The following is a 26936-nucleotide window of genomic DNA, read 5'->3' on the forward strand; positions in this document are numbered from 1 at the left end:
TCTCATTTCACGTTCTGGGCAGTTGTCGGTCCCTTTAACCTTTCTCTGCAATCCGCACTTGGGTAAGCAATGTCATCAAATGTAGGAGGGCAGCTTTCAAACTACATCCTCCAAGTAAATGTTTCCAAGTTTGTGACCATCCATTAACCTTCAGGACGTGCTAAAAGCATTCTAGCCAACCGGTGTTGCCGTGGTGTTGCCGAAGGCGTTGCCGTGGCATCACCAGTGGATTCACTATAATGGGAGCTGGTGTGTTGGTACGGTCTTTATTAAGAGCTATTGAGATTAAAAACTTGGGCAACTCACCACGTATACGAGTGCTGTGCTGCTGAAGAGGATTCAGCTTGTTGGATCCTAGTTGCTGTGGTTCTGCACTGCGTTCCCTTACTCACTTGGCATCATGCCAGCACTTCCACCAGATTTGTAATCCGCAGTTCAAGAATACACTTTAATGAACTAAAGTGCATTGGGCAAACTTGTGCTTGCAAAACGTAATGAACTGAGTGAAAGTCCACCTGCCAACCCCGAAGAATCTATCATTCTGTTGCATGCCTATTTTTCCTTGTATGCAGCTGGTATGACATCCAGCTACCTGTGAAAGGTGAACGAACAAACAAGATGAGTGCACTGAACTGGCGCTGCACCTGTGTTGTGCTGCTCTTCTTTGTGGTTCATGCTCCGTTTCACGAACAGTGTGCTGTAAATAACCGCGAGGAAAGGGCCAAAGGACACAAAGCTTGAAGGCAGCTGTGGTGGCACTAAGGAATGATACCAAAGACCCCTTTCATTCCACACAAATGAATGTTGCTGGTGCTTGCACTACATGATAGCACCTCTATACACAATGCATTTCCCTCTATAGAACAATGAAGAAATCTTGAACATTTCTTGAGGCAAAAAACAACATGCAGCTAGCATACTTATGCTGGTCATACCACATGCCCGTCGCCACTGAGATCCCTCTGCACAGTGATCCTTTTCTGTTGTAACCTCTTGATGCCTTATGCCCTTCTGCATTACGTCCTCTTGCCTATCGTCAGCATCTTTTGCGGTGTCTGCTGCTGCCAAGGCCTCACTATCACAGCCAGCAGAAAACTCAGAGTTCGGCCAATTCCAAATCACCTCTTCAGCTTTTCAACCCTGCAGAACTGCTGTCAGTTTTAACTAATTCTATTTCCATCTGCTAGAAAGAAATAAAATTCTACCTGCAGGCTCCTTCACCTCCAGTGGCAAGGAAATATTCTGCTGGCTTTTTGTGCTGGTAAGTCTTAGAATCTTCAAGAAGTCATCCGGATTGATGGTAGTATCTCTGGCACCCCATTTTACATTTGTATAGGTTTTGACAGCTCGTTGTGGCTTCTTGACCCGCTGCTGTAAATATACTATGTACACCGGAAGACAATTGAATAATGCTTCCTCTCTAACAACATCCAACCGTGTTCAAGATCTCCTTCCGTGCAGCATGAATGCTGGAGACACTGGGCTACTCCAGGATGGCTTCCCTCAATGGCCGGCACTAGAGTGATGCAGTTTGTATGAATTCCTTCAAAACAAGATTGAACCATTCAACCTGGCTGTTGCCATAGCTGCAATACAATGATCACAGAATCTGATTCTGCTGTGAGAACCCGACAGGTGTCGCTGGTTACACTGCAGGACTGCACCTTGATCAGTCTCTACGATGTAACAGTGAGGTCATTGGCCCTCACTTAACACTGTAGCTTGAATTCCTTCAGGTTGAACCCACACTCGTTCTCTCGTATCCAGTAGATGCAGCGGCCTAGCTCGATGACACTGGTTAAAGGTGCACTCACTTTTTGTCTTGTAAGACGCATTACTTGTGGCCACCGTGTCTCTAGCAGGCCAAGATGGTTGTAGCAACTATTTTGTCTTTGGTATTCAAGGTCTGAGTAAGTTGTCTCCACATTGGGAGCTGAGTGGGGCTGAAACCATTCACGGCCTGAGAGATCTCTGTAGCTGAGTAGAGCTAGATGAGGGTCGTTCGATTTGCTAAGCAGTTCCTTCACCATGTGGCCCATCGTTTCAGCCTGTCCATTTCATTAAGGAAAATGGGGGCTGCTGGTCACGAGGGTGAAACCATAGGGCTTGGCAAACTGCCGAAGCTCATGAGAGGGAAACGGTGGCCCATTATCAGGTCTCACAACTTCCGGGATACTATGTCCAGGAAATATGCTCTTGAGCACCTCGACAACCGCAGAAGCTATAGATATCGAAGGATAATAACCTCAGGGAAGCGGGAGTAATAATCCATGACGAGCAAAAACGTTTGTCCTCACTGTGAAAGAGATCCATACCCAGAACCTCCCATGGGCGAACTGGTAAAGTTGTGGAAATAAGCAGTTCTGCTGGGTTTATGCGAGTGCGTGCACACTGTTTGCATCGGGCTACCAGGAACTCAATGTCTTAAAGCAATCTCCGGCCACCACACCGAATCCCTGGCTTTCGTTTTGCTCCGGTTGATACTTTGAAGACTGTCATGCAGCAAATTCGGGACTGCTGGTGTACAGAATGTAGGAACCACGATGCAGGGGCCTTTAAGCAGAAGACCGTCACAGACCGTGATCTCGTTAGCTACCACAGCATATGTCGTCAAATGTAAGGGCAGTTTCTTCTCGTGAGGCTAATCATGTTGGGCTAGAGAAACAGGGGATGTGCACTCCCCATCTGTGCTTTGGGCTCTCTTGATGTCATCCGCATTCAACAGCAAAGTTGAGGATGCGTTGTTAACGACTTCGTTGCGAACAATTACACCGTGTCGAGGGGAGGGAAATCTTTGGTGGTATCCTCGAGAGAGCATCGGAAGTTGCTTGTAGCTTACCCGGACATACTGTATGGTGAACTGGTAGTGCATGAGCTTGAGGTGCAGTCTTTGGATAGGAGGAGGGCGCATATCAAGTTCCAATTTGCTGAACAGAGTGACTAGTGGTTAATGGTCCATTTCCACAGCAAGGTTTATGCCACGTACGAACTTGTCAAACCCACGCATTGCCCATGTTGCCGCCAGAGTCTCTCTCTGACTCTCACTTCCATCTCTCTCTGAGCTTCCGCCAGAGCTTCCGTCTCTCTCTGACTGTACCTCTGTTCCATGGCCGTCATGGAGCGAGAAGCAAATGCCACTGGTCGGCATTCTACTGAAGGTTGCGTTTGAAGTAAGTATAGTCCAAAAGCCATCCGGCCATCCGCCGCAATTGTGGTGTTGTATGAAGAATGATATTTAGCCATGCACCTGTCTGATACCAGCAGTTCCTTGATCTTGCTGAAAGCTGACTCTTGTTCGTAGTGCCATAACCAGGCTGTTTTCTTGCTCAGAAGAGCATGCAAGGGTTCCGTGATCTCAGAGATGTTAGGAAGGAACCTAGCTAGGTGATTCACCATCCCGAGAAGTTAGTGAAGTTTGGCGCTGTCCTTGGGTGCTTCAAGAGTCTTGATAGCCTCCAGTTTTTTTGGATCAGGTCTGATGCCATCGGCTTAGATGACCACACCTAGGGAAGGCACTTCGGATACACCAAAGCAGCATGTATCTTGGTTTAGAGTTATTCTGGCTTTGGAGAGACGAGAGAGGACTTGCTTCAAGCGGGCGTCGTGCTCTTTCTTGTCGTGACCCAAGACAAGCATGTCATCTATCATGTTTGCGACACCTTCTTGACCCTTGAGGATCCTTGCCACCTGTTTTTGAAAATATTCTGGGGCCAATGTGATACCAAATGGCAGGCGATAAAAACAGCATTAACCAAAAGGCGTTATGAAAGTTGTCAGCTCTTGAGACTCTGGAGCGTGCTTGACCTGGTGAAAGTTCGCTCTAGTGTCTAGCTTAGAAAAAACTTTTGTGTCACCAAGAACTTGCTCGACATTCGTCAATATGTGGCATTCTCAGAGCACAACCTCATTCAGACGTGTCAGGTCAACACGAAGTCGGTAACCACCCGAGCATTTTAGAACTACAACAGGTCACACACCAAGGGGCTGGTTCATCTATCCGACAAATGACTCCTTTGGCTTCCATTCTGTCAAGTTCCTGTCGAACCACACCTTGCAATGGGATGGGGATACGTCTAGGTCACTAAGTGAGAATGGTAAGGCGTCAGGTTTGAGTTTGGTTTGGTACTCATCTTTCAGCGTGCCGAGGCCTTTAAATAGTTCCGCGTGATGCAGAAGCTCCTGCTGGGGAGTCTGATGACCTCTAGTGCTTGCAGCGCAGGGAAACCCAGTAGTGGAGTGACTGCACTACATAGTCACTGGGCACATCCTTTCTCTTGCCACATGAGCTGGGTGACGAACGATCCCAGTACATGGGATCCCTGCTGAACCTGTCAACAAGTTGTCCACTTTGTCGAGCTGAAGGAGTACTGCAGGGAAATCCGCTGGCACTACTGCGACTTTAGCACCAGAGTTCACCTTGAAAGAGGCAGTATAATTGTCTAACTGCGATGTCCACGTAGTTAGGGTGCTCAGGTGTGACGACAGTGTGCAAGTGGATAGTGGCAAGCTTGGTCTCTTTTGCTTTACGTGAATGACAGACCTTAGCGAGATGTCCTTTCTTTCGGCCATAATTGCATGTGCTGGGCATTCTGAACGAGAAAGAACAAGTAGCGGCGCCGGAGAGTTCCGTCTTCAGTGACGTGTATCACTGCCTGGCATCCGGACGTCGAGGTGCTTTGTGAGCTTTTGCTGCATCTAGTTGAACTGGCTTAAATCCTTTGGCAGTTCCTTTTGCGGCTTTTTGTTTTTCGGGGTCTTCCCATTGACGTGCCTGAGTACAAGCCTTCTTCAGCGACAACTTTGAGTTATGGCACAATCGCTCTGAGAGGCGAGCATCTCTGAGGCCAACCACGAACCTGTCATGTTCGACTTGAACAGATGGATAGTTACAACGCTTCAGAAGTCTGCAAAGTTCTGTGTAATAACCGTCAACACTTTCACCTTGTTCCTGAGTGCGCTTGTGAAAGTGAGAAGGCTCGTAGAGCTCGTTAGTCAGGCGAACGAAGTGTTCGGTGAAACACTTGACGACGGTCTCGTAGGAGAGCAGCTCGTCCGCAGAAAGCGAGAAAGTGTTGAGTAGGGGACTACTTTCGGGGCCCATACAGTATAAAGGTGAGCGTACTTGTACTTCGGCAGAGGCGTGGCAGACTCCGCAGGCCGCTACATAGTCCTCGTAACGTGTTTTGAACTTTGGCCAAGACGCAGCATTGGTGAATTCAAACGCGTCGGGTAGCCATAGCGAAATCCCGAGCCACTTGCAGTCAGGAGTCTGTTGCTTGTTGGCCATAATTTCTTCTTCTTCTGTTTCAATGAGTAGAAGCGAAGGCGTCTATTCGGCCGCTTCTGACACTATGTTGTGTTTTGAGTTGGCTCGGACGCTATGTGCGTCGGAGCCAGAGACACGTCCATACGGGTCACTGACAATTGGGTGAGTTGGTACAGATGCATGGTTTCAGAACTTCAGAACGGCGCTTGTGTTCGTGTGATCATTCGTCTTTTCGTCTTCCTTGTTGCACTGTTCTGAATCCATGCCGTACAGGTCAGCGCCACTACAACAAGTGCAGCGCTGGGCTCATCCCAGTTCACCCCCATCCAGTCCCCGGCACGGGCAACACCACCAGACAATTGGCTGAACACAGGTTACACCACAACAATCATCAGACGATGATTTCTTGCATCACTCGGGTTGAATCCACCGACGGTCACTTTTTGCATTTGATGACGCATCTAAGGCTTTCGCCTTTTAAAGAAATGCGTCGTTTGCAAGAAAAACTTGCAAATGATAATCCACAATTGTTACTGCAAACCGGGCGGTGGTCGTTCCATTGGTCCCACAATATCTATTGCTGAATATTCCCAATATCTACTATACAACTGCAATGCAACGTATGCTCCTGCATAACTGCACGCATTGTTGATTCTGCTGCTGTTGATGTCAGACAGTAGCTGAGCTTTGTAATGGGTTGGCAGCTTTATATCGTCGTTTTGTTATGTGATGCACATGGCATGATGCTTGGTGCAATAGTATGTATCCGTCATTCAACATTTGTAGCTGCATAGCTGCACACATAACTTCTTGTGCTAAAGAATGCCTCTATAGGGTCTCTTTCGTAAGCAGTTCCAGGCATAGCTATTGCTCGTTGACACAGTGTACTTTGATGCAATCTTGGCGGGAACTGGGATATTTTTTTTCTCACAACAGTAATCTTGTTACAGGAGACTTGGTTAGAAGAGATACTCGGTTACTTTGGACAACTGTTCTTGGCCCCTGCAGTAAATTCTACATTAGTTAGAAGAGACAAAATCCATACACATGCATGCAACGTTGCCATCATTGCGCCAACCAGCATGCGCTGTAATTTTCATTCCCTTGGCTCGACTACGTTCCATTCCGCAGCCAGATGTCATTCCTCGCGTGGTTTCAACCACAAATTGCACCAAGCTTTCTAGCATTATTCTTTCACAATCACTGTCACACTTCCCACACCGACTGTACGAAAGAGTTGGAGCATCCGTGGCGCTGGTTGCCTTGTGTGCCAGTAATAGTTGGGCACCAGAGCCATCACCATGTTTCTATGATACAACCCTGTTCGAATCATCGAAAGCTGAACAGCTCCGAGCAGATGTGGACGGATGCATGATTGGTCCGGTTATCTTGCTGTGAACCTTTGCCACACCAGGACTTGAAGCTGATGCGTAGCAAGATTCCTACTGCTGTGTGTTTTTAGTATTTTTGGTTGCAAGAGACATGTTTTTCCCTGGTTCCTTGAGTGCAACAGTGGTGAAGGACTGAAGTGGCCCTGGAACAGGACATTACCACCAAAATTGGCCATTAATATTAGTTCATAAGAAGGAGTCTAAGTGTGTGCGACATTCATTTATGTGGCCTACACTGCACCATTCTTGTAATCGTGTGTGAGAAAATAGGATGACGAGTTGATGCTGATGCATAATTTTTTCGCAGGAAGCAGATGAAAGCCTCAACTTTGATGAGATGATCCTGGAAGCTGCCAAGTCAATTACAGCTGCTACGTCTGCCTTAGTTCGGGCTGCTTCAGCTGCCCAAAGAGAGCTTGTTGCAGCTGGCAAGGTGAGCTGTCTCCCACATCAGCAATTTAAAAAGTTTATTGGCCACAACAGCCCACTTTCAAATATATCACCTCAGTCAATGCTGCTTATTACTGAGCACACATACTATGCAAGTTGTAGCGTTTGTAAGTGCCCTGCTTTGAAATATGACTGAAATATTTCTGCATTATGCTGTGAAGCTCAATCAGGAAATTATGTTCAACAAGGAATTGGTGTACTTTGTGTTATTTTCATTTCTGCTTGTCATTGCTATTAGCGCTATAGAACCACAGTCAACGCCCGATTTTTCGGACTCCCCAGGGACTGCGAAATCGTCCGAAAAATCGGGCAGTCTGAAAAAACTAATTCATGCTTTCTTATTCCGCTCAAGTGGTCAATTCGCCACAGCCACATCCGAAATAGCTGTAATGCCTCCCAGTACACTTATCAGGCATTTCGGTGCACGCCCAGGCTCTTGCGAATACATTCGGTACCTGCCGCCACTTACTTGCAAATTTGCGTCTCGTGATGAGCGCCGCTGACACCAGCAAAGTGCGGAATAGGTTACGGCTCTCTGGCATGGAGCGTTTGGAAAGGATGACACGGAACACAAGGACTGCGGCAGAAGAGCGTGACTCGTCCGGCTTTCCCGGATGCGCATGCGCACGCATCGCCGAATCTCCGCCAATACGCAATTTGCTGCTGTGTGAAGCCAATCGTTTCTAGTTGTGTGCAGCACATCGCCACCTAAGCTGACGCCGTCACTGTACTGTTGCTGTACCGTACGCATGCATTTGTCATGAAAGTGTTCGTGATGCCTACTCTGTTCCAGCTGACCGCACACGGGCGCAGCAATGGCAAGTGGGTTTCGTTCGTGAAGGCAACGGATCTGTGCGGCGCACTTAGCCATCTCGCACAAAGAGGCAGCATGAATGGCAGTGCAGCACGTTTGGCTTCTCGCCTATTAAATGCGTGCAGTACGCATGCAACTGCGCTAGGCCACATGCATTACCGAGCAGTTAACTGAAGATGCTTATCTTAAGGGTTGTCAGCGATGAAGTCGTACTGGCACGTTTGCCTCCTGCCGCCATCACGCCTCTGTGCATTTCCGCTGCTTATCCGTAAATGCATCGCCGCACGGCGCCGTGATAGCGGCTCCTTTGAATTTGTGGTCAGCTTCATCCCATAACACTTTGGCATTGCGGCAAAGCTGACTTTCAGACACTGCTACTGTCGCAAACAGATCGACTCGCGAAAGCGCTGGTTCGAACCTACGAGGTGATAGACGCGGCAGAGGTGGGGGCTTCAATTAATGCCTTTCAGACCTGCAATTTGGGCAGAAAGTCCGAAAAATCGGACGTAGAAGAGTTTCAGTGTCCGAAATTTTGGACGTTCTTATTAGGGGTGTGCGAATATTCGAAATTTCGAATATTTTTCGAATAGTGTTTGCTATTTGATTCGATTCGCACTGGAATTTTACTATTCGAACTATTCGAACTTCCCAAAAACAAATACAGTCTTAGCTGGGGAAAAACAGTGCAATAATGGACGAGGATGCAGGAACACAGTAGACTGGATGAGCGCTGAACTTACAACTGACATCTTTATTGCACCTACCGCTCCTTTTTACAAGGCATCAGACCGAGCACGCCATTCCAATCAAATCGCCAATCAAAAGCATCAGGTATGCAAACTACATATTCACTGAAAGCTAACACGTGTGTTAGCTTTCAAACGCATCGTGTGTAGCGCGTTCTGTGCTTCGTAGGCAATGCACTACGAAGCACAGAACGCACTACACACGATGCGTTTGCAACGTGGTTTACAAGATACCCGTTACTTGTGGACCTGAAGGGCAGACCTGAAGGTGTTTCAAGGAGAGAGCGAAGGAACACAATCTGAATGTGCGTAACAAAACGGGAAGCTTTCTGGCAGAACATTGCAAACAGTGCGGATGTGCGCCCACTTTTGAGAACACGCAATTTTTAAAGAAGGCAAATGGCAAAACAGAACGTGAAATAGTGGAAGCATTTTTTATCAGGGAAGCAGGAGACAGTTGCATCAGCAAGCCATCTATTTTGCTCACTGACGCTGAGATTCAATATCTCAAAGGTTTCATTTAAATCATTTCCTTTACCGTGTTTTTTGTTGGTCATCCTCTAACTTTCCATCGACTCACTCTCAATCACTGTTATCGGGGTAGGTGAGCCTGCGCCTCGAAAATGGATTGTTGATTGTTTGTTCATTTTTTGTCGATTTTTTCTGTTGCTTGTTCATCCTTGTTAGGAACTGCTTTTTCGGTTTGTCACTTTTGTTCTTTTCATATGAGTGTGAAAGATGCGTGCACACAGTGTAATTCATGTACACGTGTTAGCTTTCAGTGAATATGTAGTTTGCATACCTGATGCTTTTGATTGGCGATTTGATTGGAATGGCGTGCTAGGTCTGATGCGTTGTAAAAAAGAGCGGTAGGTGCAATAAAGATGTCAGTTGTAAGTTCAGCGCTCGTCCAGTCTACTGTGTTCCTGCATCCTCATCCTTTATTGCGCTGTTTTTCCTCAGCTAAGCATGTACCAACTCGCCCAAATCAAAGTCTTGCTCAAATACAGTCAACGTTCGATTGAAAGTGAAAGTGACCCCTTCAGATTTTCAATATGCTTCACCTCATTACACTCTCGTATTGCGGTAAAGCTGCCTTTCAAGCTCTGTTACGGTTGAAGTTTGCCAAGAACAATCAACGGCCGATTAGAAGTGGTCCCTAGAGTTTCAATATGCTTCACCTCATCACACCCCGGTATTGCGGCAAAGCTGCCTTTCAAGTTCTGCTACGGTCGCAAATGTACCAACTCAAGAAAACACTGGTTCCAACATGTAGATGAAAGATGTGGCAGAGGTGGGGGCTCAATTAATGCTGTTTTGGACCTGAAATTAGGGCAGGAAGTCCGAAAAATCGGAAGCCGAAGCTTTTTAGCATCCAAAATTTCAGATGTTCTTGTATATCGACGTCTACGAGGCAGATTTGGAACTCCGGACTCTAAGGGAGTGCGCCCTTGTCCACCACATCAGTTGGGCTTCCACAGAAGTTGAGAGAGCAGGAGAGGCTGAGGAAATGGCATCTTTGCCTGTCACGTGTAAAGTGTTGTCAGCAACACTTTGGTTGCACCAAATCATGTACATAAATAGAATTCGGCCTCTACATTGCCTCATTCTTGGTAAGACAACTATGAAGCACCTCTCCGCCAGTGCTTCGTCAACGTAGCAAAAAGAAACACTTTCGTGTTGCTATCTCATAAGAATATGCTTAAGAATCCTCTCTAACTTTTTTTTCTGCAATTTCGCTTCGAGGTATTCGAAAAATAATCGAGAAGTATTCGAAAAACATTTGATTCGATTTGCACTCACACTTCAATATTCGAATTCGCTTCACACCCGAAATTTTGCTATTCGCACAGCTCTAGTTCTTATACATTGACGTCTATGGGGCTGGTGACGGTGCTGCGAAAGCGTCCGAATTTTCGAGCATGTCAGGAAAATTGGGCATCCGAAAAATCGGCAGTTGACTGTATATATAATATAGTACCTGCTATAGTGCAGGTATACGAATGTCTTGCTCAAGCTTGATTTGAAAGTTGGCGCTTGTGTGAGTCCTCGTCCTGCTTCACAGTGATGAATGCGTAGCAGTTGGCCCCATTGTCAGTCCTACTTAATACTTTGTTGGATGGAAGTGCAGTAAATTGTCCCACATTGAGTTGCGGTGGATATTTTCTCATCAATGTTTCAGCTGGGTGAGCGGTTACCGTGCAGTTCAGCTGACGGCCAGTGGTCCGAGGGCCTGGTCTCAGCGGTAAGTACTAAGTTGTCACTTGTGGTAGCCCAGACGATTTTTTTTCTGCAGTTTGTTTTGTTGTACATCAAGGGTAAAAATATGTATCAGGATGTTTGGGTGTGTTGCTTCTTCTGCAGAAACCATACTGCAAAAAGAACAGGCACTCTACTTTCAAGGAAGAGTTTTATTGCAGATCTTGACTGTATATAAGCACCTGTACAGAGTGCTTCACACTTGGGGAAAGCTTGAAGCACATTTCAGTGTGCTCCCGAGTTTTCCTTTAAATGTGAAACAGCCTGTATATTGGAAACTGCAAAAGGAAAGAAACTGGCAGAAAGAAGGAAGGTAAAATAAACAGCCGTGTGCACAAGAGATCAAGCTCTTTGTTTGGCTGCATTACCTGACATCTCTACAATTTCCCTAGTTATCTTACTGGCCTTATTTCTTACCATGAGCAGCAAGTGTTCCCGACTCTCATGCAGACTCTCTCGTGCTGTCCCGTGAATATGCAATTTTGGAAATCACGCCTCTTGTGCACGATACATAAGCAGGACAGTAACTAGTACCATTCACTAGTGGTTTGTGTAAGTTAACCAGCACGTCACAGATCCTCCTAGACCAGGCATTGCACACTACTCCAGTCTCAGCGGCCATGCACATGAGAAATTTTTTTTCCACATTGTTTTGCTTGGGCTGTGGGCCTTGTAGGTTGCTCTCTATGTCATTCTTAATGTCAAGTCCATAATTTGCCATTAAATCACGTCTTGCATATTCCTCGACCTACCACGTTAGCTTAGCAGGTATGGTGGTGTACTGCTAGGCCCAAGGGTTTAGTTCCCGGCCATAGCGACCACGTACCCATGTACACTTGAATCTGGCTGCGCAATTGATGGTCGAAACTAATCCAAAGTTTGCCACTATCCTATGTCTTGGATCGTAATTTTGCCATGTAAAATTCAAGGATTTAATTTTTAATATTTTACATAGTCCATGACTTTGTGAGTAATTGATGACATGGAAGCATATGGAATTCAGGTGGCTTTTAAGATGATCTACATTTTTCCTGCATCTTCTTTTTCATTGTTTGTACAGGCTTTGTTGCGAGATTGATGATATGTTTCTTTTTTTTTTTAACATAAGTAAAGTTATATTCTGGGAGTTGGAACTGCAACATGACGTATCAGGTGCACATCTCAGTGGGGGATCTGGAACAATTTTGAACACCAGGGTTTCTTACGTGCACCTAAATCGCAAGCAGGTGAACCTCACTATAACGAACTTCAGTATAACAGAATTCTTGAAGTAGTTTTCTTTTTATATCTTTATGTCCATAGAACACCGTGTATTTTTAACTTCTATATAATGGGGCAGATTAATCCCCGATATCAGTGTAACAAAATTTCACTGCTACCATAGAAGAAGATCGAGGCAATAAACTGAAACTTCTGCTAGTGCCGGTGGTCATATGGTTTACTTGTACACAGTTTTTGCGAATGCTTTTTTCAAATCATGCGCACAATAGAGAGTAGCCGTCTAAGTGGAGCAGCGAGTTTCCTAGCAGCAGCTGCATGAAAAAGGTGCACACCTCAATGCTCATCAGAATGGCGAAAGGGAGATTAGTTTTATTTGCTTACAACGTAACATCGTTAGTGATAAGTATTACATTCGGAGGTTACAGGAACTGACCTCCTAATATTAAAGCACATGTATGTTAAGTGTTGAGTGCAGCATGAGAAAAAAGAATGCATTTATAAAAATGTTGCAGAAAAGCTAGGGAGAACGCAACATTGAAAAATAAAGCAAAAAAAAAGAAAGCTGGCACGGTATGTAAATCTATGATTATACATAGTATAAGGTGAAAAAAAAAATGCTAGTGAAAACCTTCATGATGCAGGCATCATGAATTTATCGAAACAAAGTGAATAAAATAAAATCAAAGACAAAGGTAATACCGTAAAATCCCAAGCAATCCCACCATTTTCTCTGTTTCATTCACTGTTTTTATTCGCCCGACGAGGGCGAATGAGAACAGTGAATGCATGAGTATTCAATAAAGCAATTGATAAGAAGCCCGGCTGTGCATTCTTCATTCTTAGCGGCTCTTCCACCGCCATCTTGAACGTCGATGCATGACCGAGCACGGGCCCCCCATCCAAATCTTGTCAAATTATCCTTCATAGTAGGGGGGGCGCTTGCATGGGATTTTACGGTATACAAAACAATGAATACAAAACAATATACAAATTGCCGCTACAAAACAAAGCAAGGGGAATGTATGTAGAAACAATAACGTCAAACATTCAGAGATAATGATAGCAAATCAAACATGCACAAAATTTTTTTAAAGAATGAACGAGCAAATCACATTAAAATAAAAAAAGCATGGCAGATTAGTAAGTTAGTGCAGTTGCTCACATAATTGGTCAGACAGTATTTCTTGTGAAGGCTTCAAAATATATGTACTGATGACGATGATTTAATTTCGTATGGTAATGAATTCCAAATTGATATGCCTGAAGGCGCTACGTGTCTTCTTCGTCTTAACATTTGCGCCATCAATTGAAGTTCAGCTATGCACCAACTAGCCCGACAGCAAACGTTATTATGAAATGCCTCCACTATTTCATGTGTTGACTTATCTTTATGCTTAAACAATATCTCAGTTTCATGCAACGTAGGATAACAACCACATTTATGCCAATGCATTGAGAGATGTGAATGGGCTGCAGCTTTCAAGGATGCGTGGTGTTCCATAAGGCATTCGTTTACGCACCTACCAGATTGACCAATGTAAACCTTTCCGCAAGAAATTGGAATCATATAAACGACTTTCAAAACACACTCCACATACTGGTTAGGTTTTCGATGTTTCACAGGACAAACACTTGACTCCTTTGGTTTATTAACCCTAGGGCACAAGCATGTCAGCTGGTTTCTTGCTGTGGACTTCACGTCCATGCTATACCTGCTTCAATATGCTTCAAGTTGAGTGCCAGCCCGTGCACGTAGAGAATGAAAGCCATCTTGTGGTTTTTTGAAATGGCTGCTTCCGCTGTTCACCCCTTCTTTCCCCTCTTGACATCTTCGATTAAACTGTTGCACACTGAATCCATCAACTGCTGAGGGTAGCCAGATTCCTGGAATCTCACTACTCCTTTTCTGCTTTCTTTTTCTTTTTACTGTTTTCTTTGTTGTTTTGTTAGGGGTGGCTGGATCTTGCTTCACTTGGTAGATCATTGCACATGTGCATCGTTGTTGTCCATTGCTCTCGCGCATCATACTGTACATATATAGGATGATCGGTCACGCACAATAAACAGTTGGTAGTGAGCGCTGTGTGTGGGGTATGTTCCTGAGTGGATGCGTGTGTGAATGTGAGTGTGTTTCGAGTGAATGCCAAGTTGCACCGAATATCTTGAAAATGACTGAAACTATCGCTTACGAGATGCACACATGATTTCTGCAAAGCTGCCATGAAACATGCTTTCACAATGCCCCTCTTAACTAATTTTGAATGTCTGGACCTGTAATCTAGCACTGGTTTGACACTTTTCGACGGTAACCCCAGCAAACATGCTCATTATTGAAGACCAGTCGTAACTCTAGAAACTGCGATTCTTGGTTCGTTGGCAGCTCTGAGGTGAACAAAGACCCATACTATTTTCCCTGAAAAGCTTTAAGACATTCACCACTTGTCGGGACAAGTCTCTACCCTGTGTGAATATGAGGAAATCATCGACATACCTAAAGATATAATTAGCAATACCAGAGAGGCTTTGTACAACTCCCCTGTCAAATTTGCTCAAAAAGATTTCGCTAAGGATGGTGCAACAGACGACCCTATACTTTTCTTAGTTCAATTTATTAGTTCTGTCCTCGTTTTTTGCGCTGTTAAAAACTTTAAACATGAATGTTGACCAACTAGCCGATCTCACTGTCTTGTTGCCTATCCTTCCGAGGAAGTTGGAGAGACTATAGTATGCGACAGATTTGTTGTCGGCTTGCGCGACTCGCGTCTCTCGGGCCAGCTTTGCCAAAATGCTAAACTCACTCTCAAAGAGGCTTGGACGCAAGCATGCCAGGCTGAAGACCCTGAAAAGGAAAAACGGCAGTCACAAGTTGGCACAAGTTAAAACCTTTGCAAATGGACACTGCGAAGATGCAAAAGTCTGTTCGCCTTCACCGGAACGCTAAGCCTTCTTTTGGCCATTACTATGCAAAGATGCCCATCTGCAGATTCTGTGTCCACGCGTTCTCATCCTTGCATGCAATGCCCGGCACGCAGCTCACTCTGCAACTTTTGTAAGAAGGGACACTTTGCAGAAACTTGTCGCTCGCTGAAATCAAAGCAAAAAGTTGGCTCCATTCAACTGAGTACAGTCAAGGCGAGGGCCAGGTCGCTTTTAGTAGACGACGCAATTCAATCTAAAAAGACAGGGCGTGCAAACACGGACACAAGAAAGAAGTCAGGACACCACAAACGCCGACTAACAACTGTTAGTCGGCGTTTGTGGTGTCCTGACTTCTTTCTTGTGTCCGTGTTTGCACGCCCTGTCTTTTTAGAATGAATACTTACCAACTAGCTCAGCTCTCTGTTATTCTACGCAATTCAAAGTTGACTGCGGAGCCGAGGTCTCGGCTATACCCGGTGACTTCCCCAAACTCCCAGCCAAGCTCGACACTGTACTTAACAGGCCTGGAGGTAAACCGCTACGGGTGCTTGGTTCATGTACAGCCCGACGCCAGTGGCATGGGAAGACGTCCTCCCAGCAACTTTTCGTCATTGAGTCCCTCTCTGTACCTCTTCTGGGATTGATAGCAATACAAGCCCTCGGATGTTGTGAGCTTCCTTGGCAGAGTGCAGACTCCTGAGGCATCGCTGCACGCTCAACTCTTTACTTCGAGAATGCCACGTCCTCCCTACAGTTGAGCAAGTTGGGCTCATTGGAGACACAACGTTGTTCTCCAAGCTAAACACAGCGGCAAATTTCCATTAAGTGAAACTGTCTGCGGACACGCAAGAGCTCACGACCGTTATAACACCATTCGGCCGATACTGCTTGTGTTGCCTTCCATTTGGCATTACCTCAGCGCCCGAGTATTTTCACAAGTACTGCGACGAAAGGGTCTAGTTGGTTCATGTTGGCTTGGCGATGTGCTTACGGTAGGAAGACGTTACGAAGGACAGACTACAAAAAACACAGGATGTTCTGTTAAACTGTGTCCTGTGTTCTTTGTAGTCTGTCCTTCGTAGCCTCTCCCTACCGTAGGCACATTGCCAAGCCAATTCTCAAAAGCATATGGCCAGAATTCTGCAAGGACAGCAAGGGGTGAATGATAGGCTTGTGCGAAAATTCGAGCACTTCGATTATTCGAACGAATATTACAGTATTCGAAATCAACGAATAGACATATATAAACCGCATGTAACCTCCTGTAAAGGTGCTTTCACTGCAGTGGAAATGTGCTATACCGTGGATACACCTTTCCAAGAGAAATCTCCACTGCCGCAAAGCCCCACTTCAAGTTTAAATGAACATACAGTGAAACTTCGTTAATTCAAAGTGACTGGGACTGTGAAAAATCTAATTAAGCGGGTTTTCGAATTAACCAAACATACAAAAAGCGGGATGCAAGGAACTTTGAATTACTGGAAGTAATCAGAGGTGGTCGTTTGCTGTTCCTGCTAATTTGCGGCTACAAGGGTTATGTCTTCCAGCAATGTCTGGTCCCAATTTTGCCGCTAAACCGGGAAAACCACGGGCCTCGCTGCTGCCAGCACAAGGGAAAAAAAAATGAGAAAAAGGAACAGTCTCGTGGTCAACTGAAATGCGCGCCTGCGGAAAAGACGTGCTTCGCTGCAACACAGTGGTGACACGCATGCAGCATGTCACCTGCTCCTCGCAGCGTCAGCACGTTATGATGCGAACATTCGTCCATTCTTTCTGGTAAAATAAAGAATTTAAGAATGGCCAGTGTGACGGAATTCGCGATGTGTTCTGGGTGGGAAAGATGATCATTGAAGTTTTCGAACTGAGTTTTCGAAGTAGGCGTTGCGGGCAAGTACTCCGCCAGCAGTGCAAGCGCAAAAATTGCTGGAGCAACCGCTATTTGGAGGTTCGCATACATCGCGAATTCCGTCAGAGCGCCCCTTATTAATTTCTCTATTTTCCCAGAAAGAATGGGTAAATCATGACGCGCTGACGTTCAGAGAAGCATGCGTCATGCTACCCGCGTGTCACCGCTGTGCTGCAGTGAAGCACGTCTTTGCCGCAGGCGCACATTTCAGCTGATCACGAGACCGCCTTTGTTTAGTTTTTTTCTTGCGCTGGCAGCAGTGAGGCTGGGATGCTTCACTTGTTACTCATTAGTATCGCTACATTTCATTGCCTTGTGGCTCCTGAGGGCCATCGTTTCTGTGGATTTGCGGCTTAATCGGGATCGGAGAATTGGCACATGGCACCCAAAGTTTTCTAATTAACCGGGCTAGTACTGACTGCCACTTCAAATTATCCACTCAAATTTACATTGCAAAATACGGGGCCAAGGAAATCGTTCTAATTATGCGGGATCTCGAATTACTGAGGTTTTACTGTATTACCCTCAGATCGATTCATCATTTTTTAAGTTTAAAAGCTTGTTATACCGGCTTATATGCTCCAAGTATAGTAAATCTTGAAACGTAACATGTTTTACAGGTTATCACTTGCATTCTACCAAAAGTCAAATACTGCTATTACTCAGTTGCTTCCACTTCCCTTTGAACCAAAAAGAATGACGTATGCATATGCCTTGTTTCAACTTTAAAAATATTGCGCTTGTTAGTTGGGTCATGACAAATATGCTCATTTTTCTTTATAATACATGATATTAACTATTCGAATTCGCTTCAGACCTAAAATTTACTATTCGCACAAGCCTAGTGAATGACATACTTGTCTTTGGATGCACTCGAGAGGAACATGACGTCCAACTGACCCAGCTTCTGTCCCGTTTTGCCGAGGCCGGGGTTGCCTTAAACAAGAACAAATGCTTATTTGGTGTGCCTGGGGTACCATTCCGCAAAGTAATAATATCTGCACAAGGCACCATGCCAGACTCAGGCAAGGTTGCAGCCGTCAAGACCATGGAAGCTCCAAAAGATCTTGCAGGTGCTGGGCGTCTGAAAAGGAAACTTAGGCAATAACCTGGACTCTCTGGCGGTTCGACGAATTTGTATGTGGCATTCCACTCAATATTGAAACAGATCACCTACCCCTTGATTCTCTTTTCGGCAAGATGGAGCTTGACGTGTTGCCTCCAATACGAAGGCTGCGAATTAAAATAATGCCTTACCAAGTCAAGGTCCTTCATGTGCCTGGTAAGCTGTTGGCTACAGCTGATACTCTCTCACACATCAGCAGCCCGAATGCATCTCCCATGGATGCTGTGCAGCTCCTTACCGCAGAAACAGCAACCTGCACACCCCTTGATGCAGTGGAGCTCTATGTTTCAGAAGCACAAAGCTCAGATGGCGAATGCGCTACATTGATCTGTCAGTGAGGGTGGCCTCGGAAAAACAAGCTGCCGCTGTACATCTCTGAGTATTTCTCGGTGATTGATGAACTTTCTGTCTGCGATGGCTTACTGCTCAAAGGTGTCTGTTTGGTGATTTCATCATCACTTCGATCTGCAGTCTTGGCACTGCTACACGAGGGACATCAAGGCATTAACAGAAGCAAAGCCCTTGCGCAAGGTTCAGCATGGTGGCCTAGCATTTCTAACCACAGTACCTGCCTGGTTGCCAACTGTGAGAAATGCGCTTTCACTTGGGTTAACTTTGCCAAGCCCCTTATACCGACACCCCTCCCTGATTGTCCATGGCAACTTCTCGGCATGGACCTATTTCGCTTCAACTGACAAACTTTGCTTTTGGTAGTTGATTACTACTCAAGGTACCCTGAAGTAATGACCTTGAGGAGCACAACCGCACAAGCTTTCGTGGATGTGCTAAAGAGCATATTTGTCCGACATGGGATACCCGAGGAGATTCGATCTGACATTGGCCCGCCAGTCTCGTCACAAGATTCTGCAGCCTTCGCTTCCTTGTATGGCTTTGTCCACACGACAAGTAGTCCTCATGACGCCCAGTGTAATGGGGAAGTAAAGAGAATGGTCAGGCATCACAAGCTTCGCCAGAAGCAGTTGCTCCAGAGCCGCATGTAGCTAATCCAACTCCTCAAGGTCCTCTCAGAACCATGGATACGACGAGTGACTCGCGACAGGCTGGTGATCGTGATGGTGTTGATAATGATGGTGTGGTGATTGTGATGGTGTAGTGGCTGAAGCATCGTCCCACTGGACCGTTTGAACTTATGAGCCCTGAATGTTTCGAAAGGGGGGAGAAGAAGAGGTCGCTACTATTGTGTTCGTTAGTGGCGCCCCCATCTAGTAGCTGTGTAGGGTTTGTACAAAGATAAATAAAGGATAGTTGTTGTTTGGGTCCAGCATCGACCGGCTGTCTTGCTACGGGCTCTTCAGGCTATGGCTTGTTTACCTTGATGGAACCCAGTGGCTTATTTAGGTTCATGCAAACTTCGGCAAAAGGCCCTATCTTTGAACAATAGTGGCTTTTCTGGCTGGGCAGTCTTTTCTAGGGTGAGGCCGACATCTCCAAAAGTCACGTGATAACATAGCCGGGTGTTCAGACTGGTCGCAACAACGTGGCGAAGGGGCAGGCGTATTGTTTTGTCAAGCCGATTCAATGTTTAGCACTTTGGGAAGAGCGTTATTAATCGTCAGTCTAGAGCTGATAACCACTCTTTTTCTGCATCTTGGTGTATGTGGGCATGGCACAGCACTTCCTCAGTGATGAGTTTCGTGAACTGGCACGATTGACCAGACAGCTTCTCGTCACTTATTCCTACGACGAATCTGTCGCCAACTAGGCGGTCCTCGACGAGCAGTCTGTTACAGCTATAGTGCTTTGCCAGGTTGCATAATGCCGTAAAAACATCTGCAGATTTGCCTGGCTGCTGAGAGCGGCAGTGGAAACGACGACTTTAGTATATCCCATTTACTGAGTGCACAAAGCCTCTTCTTTTTTGATGGCAGTGAAAGAAAGCAGCTCCGGTGTTGACACCACCCCAGGACGGAAGAATGTCTTACGGTCCCATACAGTAAAGAAGTGTCCGTACCTGGGCCTTGATGCTGGCACTCTGGAGGCCGGCCACAAAAGCGTAATGCTCCAATGTTGAAATCCAAATTCTGCCAGGTGTGCCAGAGTGAACGATGTGCGCTTCAGGTTCTGTGGCCTGGGGTGGGGTGTGGACACCATGTCGTTCGGCATGTCAGCGTTAACGGTGGGAAGAGGAAACCAAAAAATAGTCTATTCCTTCTGCCCAAAGCTCCACACAGTCCTATCAGTGGATTGTAGAGCCCTCTTTATGGCCACCTGCTACAAGGCATACAAGTAGTGACCTCTACACATATTGTCACATTGCATTGGACCTGCATTTCTTTTAGCTTTCCATGTGCGTAATGTACAGGTGCTGTGAAGAGGACTCCAATGGATCTCAGGTTCAACAAAATTGATTTTTTTACGTTATTGAAGGTATTTTTGTACTGCAATTTTATACAAACGATCCTGTGACATTTTTTTTGTCAAAATAAATTCTTCGTTTTATTTTAAACATTATTAAACTGCACGAAAACACTGGCACACAAGTAAGAAACATACATAACACCACAAGTGCAGTCCAGTGGCGTAGCAAGGGGGGTGCTCATCGGGCTCCCCCCCGAAATTTTTTCGTACTGCCGACCAAAATAGCCACCTGCACCGGAAATTATCTAGATTTTTTCTAGGATTCCTTTCCACAGTCGAAAAGACACTTCGGTGCAAACATTGTTGATTTGGGCTGGCTGTCCTCGCTGCGCCCATGGCGGCCCTGCAACTGGCTGCCAAGCTGGCTGCACAGCGCGTGGCCATCAGAAATACCTTGCAAACAGGCGTAGTGCCATGGATTGCCATTTTGCGACGCAGCGACACGCTCATTAACGGGCTCCGCTCTCCCACGCTGATGCCGTGCTATCACGAATGAGTAACTATTGTTGACTAGCCGGACGCTAGGGATTAAAATATAGAGAAGGTATTGTGAATACACCGTTGCGGCAGGCACGTCTTGAACTAAAAGGATTATATTGTGCTAGCGGAGGGCCCAAAAAGGGGGTGGTCATCTTTGACAGCTGTCCAGGGATGTTTCGTTCTCTTGCCCCTGTACGGAGACCAGGAAGTCGTTTTCGACAGTCTTCATCGTTTTAACTATTCCCCCCAAACGCGGGCGAAAAGTACAGTACTTCACAGTCAGCCCATTTCGTTGCTCTGAAGGACCCTTTGCAGAAAAGTCGTGTGTCTGTCACAGATTGCCATTCTTGCGACCCGGCGCCACGTCTATTAACGGACGCCATGCTCCCCCACTGACCGGCGGGACCGCTTGACCATGAGAGGGCTGTCTTTAGAGCCTTCGAACACTGGTCGATCTCCAGTGTATATATACTGAGAATGCCACCTGCAGAAGTGGCGAAGTTAGACTCCCAAGAAAAACTGCTCTGCAATCCCATCCAAATTCTGTATATGTGTGTTGACATGCCAGCCCGAAAAAATTTCTGGCTACACCACTGGTGCAGTGTGTATGTTTATTACTTGTGTCTTTGTCTTTTTGCACAGTTTAATAGCGTTTAAAAGCTATGAACCAAGTGGCCCACCAGAACGTCTTACTGAATCCTTCAGCATTTATACTTTGCATATAAGGTCATTTGAAATTCGATATATAACAAAGTAAACACCTCATTTTCCCAACTTGTTTATGTCGAGGTTTGACAGTACTAGTTAAAAACTTTTTCCTTCCAGAAATAATGTGGCTGGGATTGTACCCTCAGTGTCACACTCAGGATAGTAATTGATGACATATTTACTATCACTCTGTTCTGTTGCCACTGGTGCAGGCTCGCCTTGTCGCAGCAGCCACGCACAGCCTGGTGGAGTCTGCAAACTGGCTGGTGCAAGGCCAGGCATCGGAAGAGAAGCTCATCTCCTCAGCCAAGCAGGTGGCCAGCTCCACAGCACAGCTTCTGGTCGCTTGCAAGGTGGGTGTGTGAAAATGCTTTCACGGCTGTTATCACTCGTTCGTGCCTGATTGACAGTGCAGTCACCATTACATTTTACTATAGTTATGAAAAGAAAAATTCAGCTTTTCACATAATTTTTATAGGCCAGGTATCAAGTTGCAATTTTTTATTTGTGAAAACTGGGCCACAGGAGTATAGCCGATTCTACTCACAAAACTACACTCAACTCAAGAGAGGCCAACACTGGGAACTATTTATGGCCACTTCAGAACAGAACCAAATTTTATTTTTGTTCATAAGTGGCCGTGACTGCTGTACAAGTGATTTGCCATGCCCCGTGCTTTTGTGCTTTGGGTTGTCGATTAATTCGCCCTCACACTGCGACTGCCAGCCTTCTGGTGAACTCACTTGGTAGAGCAACAGCTCCAAAAAGGTCCACAATTGCCATGTGCGCTTATTTCTTTATTTTAATGTGGTCGGGCTTCACCCACAAAAGCAGTTACCACTGCTCAGCGCATGCCCCGCCACCATATGTAGGAAATGTGTCTCGGTTATTGTAGACTATTGCGATAAGATTGTGAGCACGACATGAGTAGCTGAGTTTTGGAGCTAATGCGAGCGCCAGCAATAATGCTGGAATGTTCGACAGGGCTTGTTGCTGAGCTAGTTGGTTCATAACTTGAGGAAAAACTGTAATGACGCAAAGAAGACGGGGACGAAGCGAAGACACGAACAGACAGACACGGGCGCCCATGTCTGTCTGTTCGTGTCTTCGCTTCGTCCCCGTCTTCTTTGCGTCATTACAGTTTTTCCTCAAACTGGAATGTTCACCCACTCATGTAAAAAAAACGACGAGTTCCGCCGGTGATCAGATTACCGATGACCAATGTCTGTGCTTGCCCTTGCCATTGTACAGTGGGTGTTGTTTTTACTTTGAGTCTGACCTTTCCTCGGCGAAAATTTGCCCAATAAAAAAAAAATTCATCTTTACTGGCTTGAGTTTTGCATCCTTCGGCATTACAACCATGTGACATCTGGTAGAGGTTCTAGTTGATTCATGTTTCAGACACCCACGAAAAGCCGTGAAGAGATGCCAAAGCCCTGGATCATCGGGTTTGCTGCAGGAAGCAATACTACCACCACAATAGTCTTGCTGCAGGTAGTCTTGCTGCAGGAAACAAGACTACCACCACAATAGAGATGGTTAGCCGACAGGACTAGGAAGAACCCGACGATGACCATCACATCAGCAATGATGACGTGGCACCTACACCTGTGCTGCTGCAGCAACCCAAGAGCCACCAACCTTCTGTGAATCACCATGTGAAGACCCAGAAAGCTGGCTGGAAGCATACGACCAGGTCGCCACATGTGGGACTGCAATGAAAAGTTGCTCTATGGCTCTTTCTCACTTGAAGACTGTGCCAGGACATGGCTTGAGAATCGAGAGGCCATGCTGACGACCTGGGACCTCTTTCATGCTGCATTCCTGGACACCTTCACAAGCGTCGTCCGTAAGGAAAGGGCCGAAACCCTGCTGGAGTCCTATGTACAGCTCCCCAATGAGAACATCAGGATGTATACCGGAAAAATAACCTGCTTGTTCCACCATGCTGACCCCGCTATGTCTGAGAAAAAGGAAGGTTCGCTTCCTCATGCAGTGAGTGTAGTATGAACTGTTTGCCGGACTTGTACGCACATGTCCCAAGATGGTCGTAGAATTCGTTTCGGAAGCCACAACGATCAAAAAGGCACAAGAAATGCGGACAAGACAATACGACCGCAGCATGCCCATGACGAACTGCAAAGTTCAAGCACTGGGAACCAGTATCCTGAGCGAGACCATCAGAGCAATTGTGCAGAAGGAGCTGCGAAAATTGTTACCTTCATTGCAGCCTCAAGTGGATTCTATTGCTGGCATTGTATGCCAGGAGACTCGGCAATCACTGGGAGCTCCTGAGCCAGCTCGAACTCAGCCGCAAGCTATGAGTTACACTGCTGCCGTCTGCCATGGTGCTTCTCCTCCACGCCCACGTCAAGACACCACACCGCAATGGTGTCATCGCCTGTTGACCATCCGCCTGTTGTCCAGCGCTACGCTCTGAGAAAGATTGACGTTTGGCACACCCCTGACCACCGCCCACTCTGCTACTACACCTACCGCCGTTGACAGTACCGCGAGATGAGACTGCGCGGTTTCGCCATCAACGCGCCCCATCCACAGCTAGGTGAATGACCATGCAACATCGCCAACTACCTCACAGGGGTGCTGTGGACCCTCTGACAACCCTTCCCGATGGTGGACGCCAGGCTGCTACATCTTGCCGCAGCGCCAGCAGTACGCCGCCCCACCACGGACCATCTGCGAGCCCATATCTGGAAAACTAAAAGCAGCAGCCAGTGGAAATGCAGTTGCTGTTTGTCCCAATGCCAAAGATCCTCCTCCAAACGGAGCCCTGAAAATGAATTTTCGCCTCTGGAAGAAAGACCTGATGATGCCACGTACCAGCAGCGGAACAAGCCGACACAGCCGTCGACTCTGCGACCTAACTGTAACACCAGACAGCGAACTAGTGATCTCGGCATGCTTACTAATGGCCACAACGTAGTCGCTCTGGTCGACACTGGCACCAACTACTCCGTCGTCAGTGGGCCTTTCACTATGAAGTTGAAGTTAAGACTCCCTGGGAAGGCCCCGAAGCAAGGTTCACGATTAGTAACCGGACTTATCCTGCGAGCTTTGTAATCCTACAGCATTTCTTGAGGCACGTCATCCTTGACAAGGAATTCTTAAGCCAACACGGTGCATTCATCAACTTAAGAATGAAGTGGATAATGCTAAGAATGAAGTGGATTGAACAAAGTGCTGCCTCTGTAAACAGACCTACATTACCGTGCCTTGAACATGCTCAAGGACCAAGTGACTATTCCGCCATGAGACTCGTCAGCACAAAAACACTCGCAGGCATAGAAGGTATTATCGAGAGTGAGTGGCACGTGTTGATAGACCATGAGATTTGTGTCACAGGAGTAATCGCTTGATTACATGAACGAAAGGAAATGTGATGCCGACAAACTTTAGTCACAAATACAAACTCTTTAACAAGGGCACGACGATAGCATACCTAGAAGATAATGTAGCTGTCAGAAATGCGTTCTCCAATTCCAACGACACTACAGGGACAATACTTGAACCAACATAGATCCAATCATTGCCATGCCAAAAAAGGAACAGCTACGAACACGCAGCGCTTCATCCTGTGTGCTCCATCTTTTGTCCCGTCCATTGCGCTTAATTTTCATCAAGTATGCTCCATCACCAACTGGCCCTCACCTCGAATCTGCTAAAGTACATCCGAACAGGGGCATGGTGAGAAAGCTCTTTTTTTGTGGGGAGAGGGTCTTTAACCATACTTTATGTATCTTTGTGCGTGCATTTGTATGTGTGTGTATGTATATACACATGCAAAATTGAAACATTTCGTAAGGGGTATGAACCTCCCCCTCCCCTCCCCCGGCTATGCCACTGGCTCCAGACTTCTCGAAGAACAAAAGGACTGTTTTTCATCATGGTAAAGGGTTCCACAAACACCACTTGCCAAGCATCACATCATAACAGAAGAAGATAGGGAGTCTACTCCATCAGACTCCCTATCGAGTTTTGACGCGAGAGCGAGCAGTCTGAAAGCAACAAGTCAACAAGATGCTGCACGACAGCAACATACTACAACCGTCAAAGAGGTCATCACTGGTAGTCTTGGTGAAGAAGAAGGGTGGAATTCTATGTATCTGTGTCGATTATTGATGCCTGAACAAAATCACCAAGAAAGACATGCCGTATTTACTCGAATCTAGGCCAGCCCTGATTCTAAGCCGACCCCCAAAATTCGCAAGGCCAGAAAAAGAAAAAAAACTTAATCATTGTTCTCAAATTTAAGCCAACCCCCCCACTTTCGCTCATCGTTTTTCTGAAAAGAACATCGGCTTAGATTCGAGTAAATACGGCATGTTCTCTCCCATGAATAGACAACACCTTGGATCGACTGCATAACGCGAAGTATTTTTTTTAAGTGGCCCTCAATGCCAGCTAGTGGCAAATTTAAGTCGACTAGACAGACTAGGAGGAGACTGGCTTTTGTAATACCATATGGCCTGTTTGAGTTTAAGGTCATGCCATTCAATTTTCGCTCGACGCCTGCAATGTTCCAATGCGTAATAGACACAGTGCTGGCAGGCTTGAAGTGGCAGACTTGTTTTGTCTACTTGGAGGACATCATTGTCTTCGCATCAAGTTTTGACGAACACCTCCGGTGCCTTAAAACAGTTCTTCAAGCAGTCAGGTCATCCGGGCCTACACTAAAACTGTACAAGTGCCACCTTTCATACGAACAGCTGCTCTTCCTAGGATATGTCATCATCAGGCTGGAGTGCGCCCTGACCCCCAGAAGACCTCCACCATCACTACGTTCCCGCCACTCGGGGACAAGAAGGCAGTATGGCAATTTCTTGGTCGTTGTAAAGAACTTTTCCCGCATCGCCGAGCCACTTATCCACCTGGCGAAGACAGACGTCAAGTTCTAATTGGAAACGCCAGAAGTATACTCAAACCTCATTATAACAGTCACGTATGCCATGAAAATAACTTCGTTATATTTGAAAATTCGTTATAAACGTTTATTTGTAACACTGTATCTATTACAAGACTATTCTTAATTTACTTCGTTATAACCGATAATTCGTTATATCCGTGATCGTTGTATCGAGGCTGGAGTAGAAGCATTTCAGGAACTGAAACGACTTCTTCAGTCACCGCAGGTACTTGGCCACTTTGACAAAGGCGCACAGACCGAAATCCACACTGATGCAAGTAGTGCAGGCCTCGGCGCTGCGTTAGTCTAAAGAAAAAAATGGACTTGAAAGTTGTGCTAGCTGATCA

The 26936-nt window shown here is 46.2% G+C and overlaps 1 protein-coding gene across 1 annotated transcript in view; it reads left to right on the top strand.

Moving 5' to 3' along the window:
- The window catches only part of LOC119394536 (talin-2), a 612547-nt gene that overhangs the window by 573194 nt on the left and 12417 nt on the right, over nt 1-26936 (top strand). The window contains exons 51-53 of the mRNA XM_037661859.2: nt 6965-7090; nt 10850-10912; nt 21878-22018. Of these exons, the coding sequence (XP_037517787.1) occupies nt 6965-7090; nt 10850-10912; nt 21878-22018 (330 nt within the window). The remainder of the gene's footprint in view (nt 1-6964; nt 7091-10849; nt 10913-21877; nt 22019-26936) is intronic.

This window comes from Rhipicephalus sanguineus, chromosome 5, assembly GCF_013339695.2.
Source record: "Rhipicephalus sanguineus isolate Rsan-2018 chromosome 5, BIME_Rsan_1.4, whole genome shotgun sequence".
NCBI classification, from domain to species: domain Eukaryota; kingdom Metazoa; phylum Arthropoda; class Arachnida; order Ixodida; family Ixodidae; genus Rhipicephalus; species Rhipicephalus sanguineus.